General features: G+C 40.3%; 2 protein-coding genes across 2 annotated transcripts; both read right to left on the reverse strand.

The window, feature by feature from the left end:
- Positions 1 to 615: 615 nt before the first annotated feature.
- On the reverse strand, positions 616 to 1,534 carry LOC115627328 (microtubule-associated protein RP/EB family member 2-like). The gene is made up of 2 exons (XM_030522973.1): positions 1,491 to 1,534; positions 616 to 1,427 (listed from the first exon to the last, which is right to left on the reverse strand). Coding segments are annotated over exons 1-2 (708 nt in total). The 5' UTR covers positions 1,492 to 1,534; the 3' UTR covers positions 616 to 720.
- A 9,005-nt stretch (positions 1,535 to 10,539) lies between these two features.
- LOC115627342 lies at positions 10,540 to 11,267 on the reverse strand. Its single transcript, XM_030522988.1, has 2 exons — positions 11,196 to 11,267; positions 10,540 to 11,128 (listed from the first exon to the last, which is right to left on the reverse strand). Exon 2 carries the CDS (start codon positions 11,107 to 11,109, stop codon positions 10,708 to 10,710), a length of 402 nt encoding a protein of 133 aa, XP_030378848.1. The 5' UTR covers positions 11,110 to 11,128; positions 11,196 to 11,267; the 3' UTR covers positions 10,540 to 10,707.
- Positions 11,268 to 13,165: the final 1,898 nt, after the last annotated feature.

Here is a 13,165-nt window from a genome sequence, read left to right on the forward strand (position 1 = left end):
AGATTAAATAGTTCCTACTTAGTCTCCTTTTACCACAATATCTATGCCATATAGATTAAATAGTTCCTACTTAGTCTCCTTTTACTACAATATCTACATATATGCCATATAGATTAAATAGTTCCTACTTAGTCTCCTTTTACTACAATATCTACATATATGCCATATAGATTAAATAGTTCCTACTTAGTCTGCTTTTACTACAATATCTATGCCATATAGATTAAATAGTTCCTACTTAGTCTCCTTTTACTACAATATCTACATATATGCCATATAGATTAAATAGTTCCTACTTAGTCTCCTTTTACTACAATATCTGCATATATGCCATATAGATTAAATAGTTCCTACTTAGTCAGCTTTTACTACAATATCTATGCCATATAGATTAAATAGTTCCTACTTAGTCTCCTTTTACTACAATATCTACATATATGCCATATAGATTAAATAGTTCCTACTTAGTCTACAAAACACAGAAGAACAGTAAACGACCTACTGCGGCAGGAGAGTCTAGTCTACAACACCAATAAGCAACTTTTGGAAATAGATATTAGAGAACAGGGCAGCCTGCATTCGACAGACGATGAAATAATAATGAAATATTAATAATCATGTTCCGGACAAAGCTATTATTTTGCTTAATCTCTAGCTTTATCAGTTCATACATTATGTAACCAATGGGAGGGTGAGTTATGGAGCAGCTCTCTCGAGCCCTCATTGTTTCTCACGCCCCTGCTGGCCATTGGGGCCCATCTTAGACTGTTGCTGCTGCTGCTGCTTGAAATGCGTTCCAGTGGGGGGTGTATAGGACCAATGCTGCCGATGTGCACAGTCACAGACTGCATTAACGCTGACCGAGTGATCAGTGTGGAAGGTGTGTGTGAAGGTCCTTCGGTTGCCTGTGGGCGCCGGTTGGGCCATACGGGGTACATCGCACATTAGCACCGGCTGTGGAAGGGGAAAGCTATGGTCAAGCACATGATAGAGCTTGGGCAACTTGGACTCTGGTTTACGCGCCTCGTTGTCTCGTGGCGGCAGAGGTGTGGGCAGCATACTTGCCGCATCGGCTGCCTTCTGCTGCATGCCAAACAGATAGACAAAGAACTTGGCCAGACGTACCATCTCGTTCATGCGGCCGTCAATCAAATCTTTCACCTCGAAATTCCAACGAATTCGGGCATTATCGAAGCCTGCCCTCAACAGCAGGTAGTTGTGCATAAAGTCGCTGGCATTCCTGCACTGCTCAATAACCAAATCCTTGCTTAATGCGCCAGGATGCAGTGTGACCAATAGCTTACAGTATATAACACCATCGCGCAGCTGCTCCAGATCGGTGCACGTTGCGGCTCCTTTGAGCGCACTATTAATCCAATGTATGAGCAAATGGATCTCGTTGTTGTTTAGATTATAGCCTGGCAACACTGCAATGAAATGTTATCGGTAAGCGCGATTACGGACCATCGACTATCGATCGACAAACTTACTTCTGTTGAACTAAAATTTGTACATTTACGTATGTATTTGTTTATGTATTAATATTACATATATAGTGGAGTCTGTGTTCACTTGAAATTTGTTAGCGCCTTAACACTCCCTGCCCAGACTACTACGATGGAGTATCCAGCCTGCTGGGCTCCCACCACAGCAGCAATCGGTATTGATTAAGAGCAGCCCCACATCTGGGTTGTGCAAAAGTTGAGACAGAGAATGGGACTGAGGCTGACAGCTCTAATTTGCGGCAATTAACGCCCTTCAATCGCCACTGACCAATTGGCCAGAACGATCTGTTTCACTGGCCAAGTACATTGAACTCAGTGGCACCTCCTTGAAATAATTACAATACAGTATTGGCCAGGCCAATAAATACGAAGGGAGTGCACTCAATAGATTCGTTCACAGAACCGAAAATCTCAAGCATTGCCATAAACATAAAACGTTAGCTGCTTTGCGTATTGTGTTGATTTATGCGAACGTCCTTAAGCTAATTGGAAAAGCACGGACTTTTATATATAATGTATTGTATTATATATTCACACAAGTATGCGAAATGAGCGAAAGAAAACCTACAGAAGACCAGAATATAGTCTAATATATACACATGCATCCAGTATAAATAGAACAAAGTATTAAGTATTATTGAATCCATCTCAAATTATAGCTAATGTCTAGTAATTACTAGAACTGCCAAGTGGGTTTTCTCACTAAAAATTCGGATCACTTAACGAGCTCTAGCTGTGCTGGACTTTATAAAAATAGACCCCCAAAAACAAACTACGACCGCAAAAACAGAAAGAAGAAGACCAAACGATTTAACAGAGTAAAATAGTTTCACTAATAACTTTTCAAGAGCAAACCGAATTAAAATGCCTGTTAAATACAAATTACTTGTGTATTTGAGCTTGAGCCATTAGACAATATTGGCAATCTGAAGCGAAGTAAGGGGACTCCACATTCCAAGCTTGGTTGAGCTGTTTCCAAAATTCAAGTGTTCATCCAGACAGACGGGTATGTCCAGATCGATTTATTTTCCACTTTATATGGACACCGAAACAACGAGGCATTCAGGGTAGCTGCATTGCAGACAAGCTGTTCCTGTCAGCTTGGACTTATTTTATAGACAAGATTCATATTTTCCATATTTTTTCAATTTTTTAAAATCCAATGTGTGCTAATTCAGATAACGGACAATATATTTTTGTACAAGACCTGTAATCTGGATACTAAGAAATTTCCGTACAATTCTTTCCAAAATCTTGTTGCCTTCCATATTTCCTCTATTTATTTAAAATGCAATATGTGCTCATTCAGATAAAGGACACTATATTTTTGTACAAGCCCTGTAATCTTGTACGCCCTGAAATGTCCGTACAATTTTTTCTTTCTTTCTGGACATGTGTTTATAAGGCATTTCTTTAATTTAGAGAATAGTAGTAGCTCTCAACTAATTACAATTGGTATGCAACTATGTATGATTAATACTTTGAATTTTTGAACATTGCTTATAAAGTAATGATTGAAAAAAATACTTTAATTTAATAACTCAGAGGTTCATTAACTCTTACACAACTCTTAATAATTGAAAATCTATTAAAGGATTATGTATGAATCAAAAATCAATCAATATTGTTAAAATCGAAATTGTGTTCATTTCAACACCTTTAATAAGCAATGGATTAATAAGTTACTGATGGCTCATCAATTTAATCTCAAAGCTATAATAAAAGAATTCCCCATCATACTTTGATGACAGAATACAGCTTGAAGAATTCGGAAATTATTTGAAATAAAATCGATTTACATATTTATTGGAAAATGTGTTAATAATAGATGACCAACTAGTATAGTAAGTAAGTAAGTAAATCGTTGGCTCTACCTTGAAGACATAAATAAGCACATCTAGACAATGCTTAGAGAGACCCAATTACTTAACTTGTCGAAATACTTATTGCCGAATGTATTCCTTTATGTTTTAAAATATCTATAAGATTGTGCTTGAGCTTGCGTGAAATATAAATGGGTGTAAATTATAAAAGAAGCACAATTTATTAGTATTTTATAAAAACAATTTGCATGCTGAGTGATGGATGAGGTTATAATCTTGGACGATCAAGACTATACTTGGCTGGTCGAGAGTCCAGGAACTATTTGTAGAACAAAAGCAATTATTCAATTTGCTAAACACTCGCAATCGGATTAGTTGCTGCTAAAGTTTTAAGCTGCATAATCAAATAAGGAAAAGTTACTCTGTATGCTATATTTTACTTCCCCTTATCGGGTGGGAGCAGCTGGAGCTGTTGAACCTGCTCGTATTTCATATGCCATGAGCATTCGCTCTTAATTCATTAGGCCATCAGTCGGGGGGCCAAGGGAATAGGTAGGTAGGTAGGTAGGTAGGCAGGTAGGTGCTGCAGCACTCACCTCACATGAATGCTGTTCTGTTTCTGCATGAAAGCATTGCTGGACCCCAAGTCCTGCCACTGGACACGACACTGTGTTGCTGCCGTGAGAAGAAATCTTTGCATTTTGCTTTGCACATCCTGTGGTGCTGCTGTTGGCCAACAAACGCCGACGCTTTGCATGTAAATGAACGTCCTGCCTGATGCCACGTCACACACACACACACCGCCACCCCCCACTTGCTGTTCGCTCGTTGATTTCTTTTTGGCGCCACTGTCGCCTTTGTGCTGCCATTTCATTTGGTTACGCTCTGCCATGTTTTTGCTTTGCTTTTCTTTTTCTCTTTTTTTTTGTCTTTTCTTCGGTCTTATTTTAGAAACCGCTTTCCTGCTGCAGGATGTGCCGCAGTTACCAACGTTTCCTCGGTACAAATAAAATGCAAACAATGCTTGTTTCATTTGCGTAATAAAATATTTATACAGGTATTTAGTTTGCTAGGTAAAAAGTAAAACACGACCAGAGAGAAAATGCCAGGGCCGGCGAAAATTAAGCAAAGTGATGCGAACATGAAATAAGAGTAGGAAACATACATACTTGCGTAATAAAAATATGAAAAAACATTTCAAACATTCAAGAAGTAACTCTTTAAAGCGAGCCAATCAACTAAGCAGCCAGCATTCGCAATCATTCAACAATGATTGGCCCACTCCAGGCTGCCCACATTTGAGGGAACGTGTCATTGTTTTGGGTGGAAAACAAAAAACGTCTAGACGTCATTTCTCAGTGAAGAGAAGGCCATCGGACAGCGTATATACTAGACAGTTACAGAGACAACTAGAACTCCTCGCTGCCATCGGAGTGGCAAGCCAAACCGATCCGTTCCGAACCAAACCGAACCGAAGCGAGTTCCCGACGCTTTTACATTGTCGCTGTCGCTGCTTGCGACACGTTAGATAAATCAGCGCCCCGCGATTTGCCATTGCTCATGTCTGAGCTGTCCGACTCCATCGAGTGTGGGGCGAGGTGGGGCAAGGAGCTGGGAGCTGGAAGCATGTAGCATGGAGCGTGGAACATGGACAACGACGTCCACACGCCATGGCAATTGCCTTCATTTATCATGAAAGCTTGGCCAGTTTTTCCGCCGAGGAACCGCACGACAACTGGCAGTTTGGTTGCAAGCAGCGACGACGCGTCGTTGCGGCATTTGATTGGCTGACTGCCTCAAATGCTGTTTGCGGCTGCCCGCAACACTTTGATGAGAGTCCATTAGGGTCTGACATATGCTATTATTAGTTTCAGTTTGGGGCTACTGCTGTGCGCGCTCTGGTTGCATGTTTCACGAACCAAGCCGTCGTCGTGGCACGCATCATTGATGCCACATCATTGCTTCAAGTTGTAGCTGAGACAAGTATTGACCAAATCAGTCAATAAACACTTTTCGCAAATAAATTAAGCGAACGTGCTCTTTCGACCTTAACATACTATATACCATATACCTGGTATATATACATATGTATATTTACTATATACATACATATATGGCTCATGACAGTACATATTTGATGGACGCTAAGCTCATGTGGCTTGAGTTCGCATACTTCTTATACCTTGTCCCGGAAGGTAAAAAGGGAGAAGGAAACACAAACATCTATATGGCCAGGCGGGCGTCTGTCTGGATGAACGCCTGGATTTCGGAAACGACTGAGCCCACATTGAACAAACTTGGTTTGTAGACTCACCTTATTTCCAGGCAATAGTAGTTTATTTAAATTTTTTTAATTTTTCGTTAGTACCCTTCCTAATCTACCGAATTTCGTCAGCACTGCCCATAATTCCAATGCTTCATAATTAATCTTAATAATTATCTTCTTTTGTTTCTAATTTCATCGAAATTGTTCAGTTCTTATAAAAGTTATAAGCGAAACTATTTTAGGAGCAGATTTGCTCTTCTTCTCCGTCTTTTTGCTTCTGTTATGGGCCGAAGTTTGTTTGGATATAGAGTATTTCACTGTCGGGCTTGTTCGCTCTCTCTTGTTACTTTTTCTTTTGATTACCTATGTTCTTCTTTACTTCCTAATACACCTTTATTTTTGCATGATTTTCCCTGAATTCTATATAATTTATTCTTGTTCTCTCTTCTTCTGCTTAAATGATCGAAAATCTGCAATTTGAAGCTACAAACGGCGCCATATCGTTAAATGAGAATATAGAAGTAGAATATAAATAGTAGAGTGTTACAAGCATTTCAAAATGGGTCTGATTGATGTTTTGGCCGGCACACATAAAGAAAAGTTGTTCCTTTATTCGGCTGAGGTTCCATTAAAAGAAAAAGAAGCTTAAGCGTATTCTGGAAATTGTTTTTAAATTTATTGTAAGTTTTTTTTCTTTTTGATTAGTTGGCTCTTTACTTCCGCTTTGTTTGCAGTTCGGGTATTTGTGAAACATTTTGCCAGCGTCTGCGCGTCTGCCTGTCTGTCTGCCTGTCTGCCTTTCGAATTCAGCTTCTTTGTTGCATTTTGCATTTTCACCAAAACTCACGTTTTGTTCGACGATGTTCGTCTACATTTGCGCCTTCGACTCCAACGTGCTTTATCGCTCAGACGTTAATTAATCTGCCGCCATTGTTGTGGCTATGGCTACGGCTATGGCTATGGCTGTGTCTGGCTGCCGTTGCTGCATCTTCCCCGGTAGGTCGTGCAGCACCCGCCGCCTGCCACTTGCCACCTGTTACAACCCCCCAGCCAGTTTCAAGAGTTGCGCCGCACAATGTCGCTCTGTGAAACTGTTGCTGCCGCTGCTGCTGTAAACATTTTTGACACGTTTTTGCGAAACGGAAATTCTTCTAATAATTTTTTACATAATTTTATGTGCAAAGCGCTTCTTTGCCTTTTTGTTGGCAACAACGCAGACAATTAACAAAATAAACAAAATGTAGCGAGAAAAGTGAATGAGCGAAGTTCAATGGGTTGCTCGATGGCAAGAGAGTGCAGGAGGGGGGAGGGGGGCAGTGGGGCGAGAGGGGCATGCTGTTTTTGTTGCATGTTGGATGACGTTAACTTGTCGTGGCACACAAAAAGCGAATTTTAATGTGCGGTCAACAGTCAGGCAACGTCTAAATTTGAAATGTCAGCATTGTCAACAGCAATTTAGTCACAATGCAACAACACTAACAACAACAGCAACACCAACAGCAACATATTGCACAATGTTGTTGTTATTTGCAGTTTTGTTTTTGCTTTTGCTTTTTTGGTGACAACAATTATCTGTGTATACAAAATAATACATAATAATAATTACGAAAGCTTTCAAATGTTTTGTCGCTGCTACTGTTGCCTTGGCCTCCCGGCCACTCCAACACCATCACCAACAACGGCAACAGCAACAGCAACAACAACAAATTGGCCTCATAAGCTTTTGGCCCGTTTGTGATGTAAGGGTCAGCAGTAAGTGGTAAGAGAATACTCAATACCCGGTAGTACTGAGACACGACATCTTATTTGTACAAGTCATGACTAAGACCTAAACTTGAACTAAGTACCGGGTAGCAACATTCGTGTTTCCTTCTCAAAGTCTCGCTTTTACGAGCGTGTGCCAAAGTTTAAATTTCTAAAAAAAAACCTGATGATGATGATGATTGTTCAAACCGAAGTTGTATGCGAAAATCATACTATTAGAAAACAACAAGTACATAGAACGCTAAAATCGTGCTAGACCGGCTCTGGATCCATCCATTTCAAATAAAATTATCTTTGCAGCTGTATAATATATGTATTTAACCGATTTTGATCCAATTATTTATACCAGATTTGCTAAAGAGCTCTTCATAAACGAAAAAGTTATTATATGATAACTGCTATATAAAAAAAAAATAAACCTATACATAGTTTGTAAAAAAAAATTGCTATGGATACTTAGATACTTAGATAAGACACATCTAAATATCTAGATTGGTGTGCATGGCTGTGTTAGATTGAAAAGTTATCGAGGTTCATACAGACGGACATCAATTCGTCTCTTCATGTTGATTAGTTTTTCATCTCATTCTGCCTTTTGTTACATGCACTTTTGTAATAAAATTATCTTTGTAGCTATATTTTATATTTAACTGATTTAAACCAATCTAAATATCAAGTTTGGTGTGCTTAGCTGTTATGGTTGAAAAGCTCTCGAGGTTCATACAGACGGACATCGATTCGTCTCTTCATGTTTTCTGGTTTTACATCTCCTTCTGTTTTCTGTTACTTACACTTGGTGCTTAGACTTTAGAGAGTGTATATTAACTCTCACTCTTCGGTGTAGGGTTTTACAGAATACAGCATACAAATACAAATTGCTCAATGATAGTCTATATCTTTTATATTAAAAAAGCAATGTTGTGTAATAACTTTGCTTTAAAATCATTAATATTTTATTCCAAATAATATTGTAAATGGTTCAACAGATTTGGAATGTACTCACAAATTCAATTATGTGTTTGATGACCCGATAAATGAGACTGTTTCCATTAATTGTCATCGAGAATTGTAATCTCTTTTTAATAGTTTGTGGGAAAATATTCAAATGTTTCGAGATCTATGTATGAATTGTAATTAAATTTGTTGCCTGACATTAGTAATATTTTGATCTTTAGGCAGTTGAGCCTTTTGTGGGGACCGGCTCGAACAACGAGTGGCAATACGCCCTGTCGGCACTTATGTAGGGCATGTGGAAAGTGAAAGTAGTTCTCATTTGACCCGAGCAGTCTGCTGATAATTGATTAGTTACTGAATCGGTGAATATATCACGCAGTCATTAAGAGGAAAGCGCTTCCTCCACTAGTTTATCGAACTAGCAATAGTCCTTTTTCCTTTGATGCGCTTAAATGGGACTTATGTAAATGTGTTTGTCCTCTTGGTCCATTTGAATTATTTAGTGCCATGCCAAGGCATGTGGTGTTGGGGATGGGAGGGCGGCAGGGCGATTGGGATGCTTGCTCCACACCAAGAGAATATAGCAAGTCTGGTATGGCGAACAAAACCGCGCACGACGACGAAAAAGCTTAGCCAAAAATTGTCAACGCGAATTAGTGACACATTTTCCAATTCGATATAAATGTTTTTATGGCTAAAAGTGTGCTCTATCCTTTGTCGCTGGACAGAGGGGAGGAGCAGCCGGATAGAGTGCTGGTAAAGACAGGAGCACATGCATGGCTCCATCTTCGTCCTTCTCCTCGTCCTCGTCCTAGACACTTGCCCGCAATGTTAGTAATTGCGAACAGCATGCACAATTGCAGTCGATAGTAGAGTTCGTGGGGGGGGGCAAGGATATGGGGAATGGGGAATGGGGGAAGGGATCAGGGGGTTGTTGGGGAAGTTGAAGTCGCGCAACGCTTACAAAAACGAGACGCGCAATAAATCCATAATCCAAGGCGACAATTTGAATCATTGCGCTGGTAAATGCGTTGCCATTGCACCCAAAAGTGAAAGGATGCGAGTAGTGTGAGAAAAGCTGGATGAGAGGAGAGGGAGGGGGAAGGGAGTTTACTGCAGTTACAAGCGCATAAGTATAGTGGATGCGATGCGATGTTTAAGAGGGTGGGGTAGTCGACGCAGCTGAAGAAGACAAGGCGTTGTTGCCTTTTTGTTTTATTGCATTTCACTTGTTGGTGTTGTTGCTGTTGTTGTCTCTGCCTCGACACAAAATTCATTTTATTTCTTTGCTGCCGCTGCTCGGCAACGTTTACTTGACAGCTTCGAGCTCAAGCCCTAGCCAAAGCTCGTGCCCCTTGCCCCAAATAACAAACCGCGTTGTGTGAAAATTGCATTTTACGCTGCTCGCTTTTCATGTCTGCTGCTGGTCCACTGATCCTTTTGGCTCCTACTGCTACTTCTGCTGCTGCTGCTACTGTGTGTTTGCCTTTGCCTTAGCAGCTAAAATAATCATAATAAAAACAAAATCTAGCGCACAAATGCGACACAGACACAGACGAAGATGTAGAGCCAAGAGCCAGGACCAGAGTCAGCATCAGCCTCAGCATCAGCCTCAGCGTCAGCGTCAGGCCGAAGCAAGCCATCCAACTATCGAGACAGCAGGAATAGCAGCATTAAGGAAGCAGTAGTAACAACAACAACAACAACAACAATAGCACGAAATGTCAACATTTGCCATTGCACTTTGTGCCCAGGCGTGCGCGTCCACGTCCACTTCCGCATCCACATCCATGTCCTTCTCGTCCACTTGCGCCACCAGCAGCTGCTGCCAAGTGCCCGACATTGTCTTAGTTATCTCGATCATAGAACAATCGATTTAATTCTCCCTTAATGAAGTCATTGGGGCGTCCTGGGTTCTGCTGGGGGGTCCAGGTTAGCAAATGGGGTCGCTCAATGTCGACAAAGTTAAAGCCTCCAAAGGACCGAGACTGTCACTGCCACAGCTCTCCAATTTATTTATGCGAATGCATTTCCAATTGGCAGCGAGTTGTGAGATTTGCGGTTAGAATCGCATTTCGGTTGACAGCCAAATGGGGAATTCGCATTTTCATTTTAGTGGCCGTTCCCCTCTCTCTCTCTCTCTCTCTCCCTCTCTCTCTCTCTCTCCCTCTCTCTGACCCGTTCTGGCGTCAATTTTCAAATTGTTTAACCCATGGACACACAAGAATAACACTGACACGCCTTTAATTATGCAGAAGTAATAATTTTGTAAACAATTCTGATGTATATAAAAATGTTTAGAATATTCTTCATCTGGTCCTGCGGCTACGGTTCGGAGTAATTGTTGCGCGGACATTTTCATAGCTTGCGATATGCTATGCGATATCTCAGAAATCTATACTTCTCCAAAATCCAATTTCTTTTTAGCACTGTTTGAAGAATTCACTCCATCTTCAATCTCCACTCCACAATACGCGGCATCTGCAAACTTGCGCTTCAGGCTATTGCGACAGACTGCTAAGCCCAATATGCCATTTTTAGCTTCGACTTTTGCGGCCGCAAGATTATCGTGCTTTTTATTACAAGCTGCCGATGTATTTTCCAACACTACATTGTTTCCTATTGCATCAATATTTTCATTTCTAATATCCGCGGCTAAATTTCCTATAACGCGGTTCACCTTGCCGCTCAGTCGAAGACCAGCCAAGGCTAGGGCCGCTACAGAAACATCATCATCGTGGTCGGACACCCGTAACTTGGAGGGCACACTATGCGAGCGTTCGCGAATTCGAATCATTTTTCTTTATCTAAAGGCGCTTTAAGTCGAAAGAAACATTTTCACATCACACAACTGCCACACAATCTCTTCAATATTTTACTCACCTGATGTTGCAAACGGCGATTTGTGAATTTAGAGTTAATAATAGCTGTTTTTCTGGATGAAGACTACAGATACATATATATGTAAAAAAAATTTTTACCTCTGCAACGTTAAAAGTACGTTGCCACAACGTGCACAAAAAGTGCTAACAAACACCGAAAAGTGTGCGAAAACTCTGCCAATAGTGTTTTAATTCGTTAGTTGTCGCTCATACTTTTAGTTTGTTTGCTCAGTTTGTTAGTCCGCATTTAGAAAATTGATTACTCTATACAATCTCTATAAAAAAACCCCTATTCACGTACAAATACAAGCGTTTTACTGTTCCCTCTAATGGCAGCTAGTTGTTTTAGTGTCCCGATTTATGTGAGATTCATGCTGGCTAAAGCTTTATGTGTCTGTCCCATCCTATAAAAGGCAATGCAATAAACAAGAATTCGAAAGACATAGATGCTGAACCAATAACTATTTCTCTCACCGTTGCTGAATATATCGAGTGTTAGGCTGTATCTTTTTTCCATAGACCATCTAATTAGTTACATCTAAAGTGCTAATTTAATTTTCCTAAAATTGCATTTATATATACAGTGAAAACTCTCTTAATGGACACCCGCCTTAGCCGGACACGTTTTCTAGAAAATTCGTTCAGTTTACTGAATATTTAAGGAGAGTTTTTGCCACTTCTAGGCCAAGAAAGGGACTTTATACCTAAAATATCTTTAAGTTCCTTAACCTACGCCAAGAAAACTAGTTAATTAGTGTTAAAATGTTTTTACTGTTATAAGTGGCTATTAGTTTCTAAACTTCATAGTAGGGTTGTAAGCAAAGTAGCCAAATAACCTTCGATTGTATTCCAATAAATCACAACAAAACATCGATGCATACAAATTTATAAAATTGCATTCCAAATAAATCTCGTGAAAAATATGTTTTTTTTTTACAACCCAACAGCTATTTAAAAGAATCTAAGAATCTCATCAATATTGCAGCATTTATGTGTTGCCAATGGAGGCTGGGTTTTGCGCACTTTTCCTACAAACGGCTGGCGTGTTCGTGAAATGTTGTTGCCTTTGGCCTATTCTCGAATTTTACGACCATTTTGTCAGTCGTCACGTCATAACTATTTGGCATTTCACAACCACGCTGTTACGCACAGCTCCATTATGAGTTGGGACATGTGGGCGGAGTTGCCACCTTTTGCAATGCATTTTTTTAAGCAATGTGTTTCTTTTCAACTTGTTCCACATCTGCGCCGTCTTCCGACGCCATATTTCAATTATCATTCAGAACCTAACCTAAATTGCAATCCGTTGAAAACTGTTAAATTGTTATTTTCTTCAGTCCCCTAGACTGTGCCACCTTGAATGCAGAGAAGTGTTGGGCTGGAGGAGCTCAGGAGTACAGGAGTATATCGAACCAGCATTTAATTAATGAAACAAAATTAGTTTTAACACTTTGGCAAACATTGCGCTGCTGCATGTTTACAAAATGCCATCACATATCACAAATTCTATCGGTCATGTCATGGGAAAGTGCTTAGCACATACATACAAAGTATACGAGTATACTCGTATACACGCATATGTTTGTAGTATGTAGTACGTACTATATACATATGTATGTACATATGTATGTACATAGTGTGTCGATTCTCGCAATGGACGTTGAACTTTGGTTAAGACAGCAAACAGGCACCATTCGGCATCCAGCAGAGGTAATCACACCAGCGCACCATGAGTGACAGCTATAACATGACTTATTTAGGCAATATGCCGATGCCGATACAGATGTTGACCACAACGCTACGGCCATAGCTATGACCTCCCTCCATGCATTTGCAATTTGTGCACTTCGGGTCGCGCCGTATAATTCGATATGGAGAAGCACTGCAGTGCCGATGATGCCGAGCTCATGGCCTTTGGAAATGTGGTGTCTATTGGAAATTAATCAGATATGCTCACACAAATTAATTTGA

This window comes from Scaptodrosophila lebanonensis, unplaced genomic scaffold (genome assembly GCF_003285725.1).
Source record: "Scaptodrosophila lebanonensis strain 11010-0011.00,11010-0021.00 unplaced genomic scaffold, SlebRS2 tig00000092-arrow-pilon, whole genome shotgun sequence".
In the NCBI taxonomy this organism is placed as follows: domain Eukaryota; kingdom Metazoa; phylum Arthropoda; class Insecta; order Diptera; family Drosophilidae; genus Scaptodrosophila; species Scaptodrosophila lebanonensis.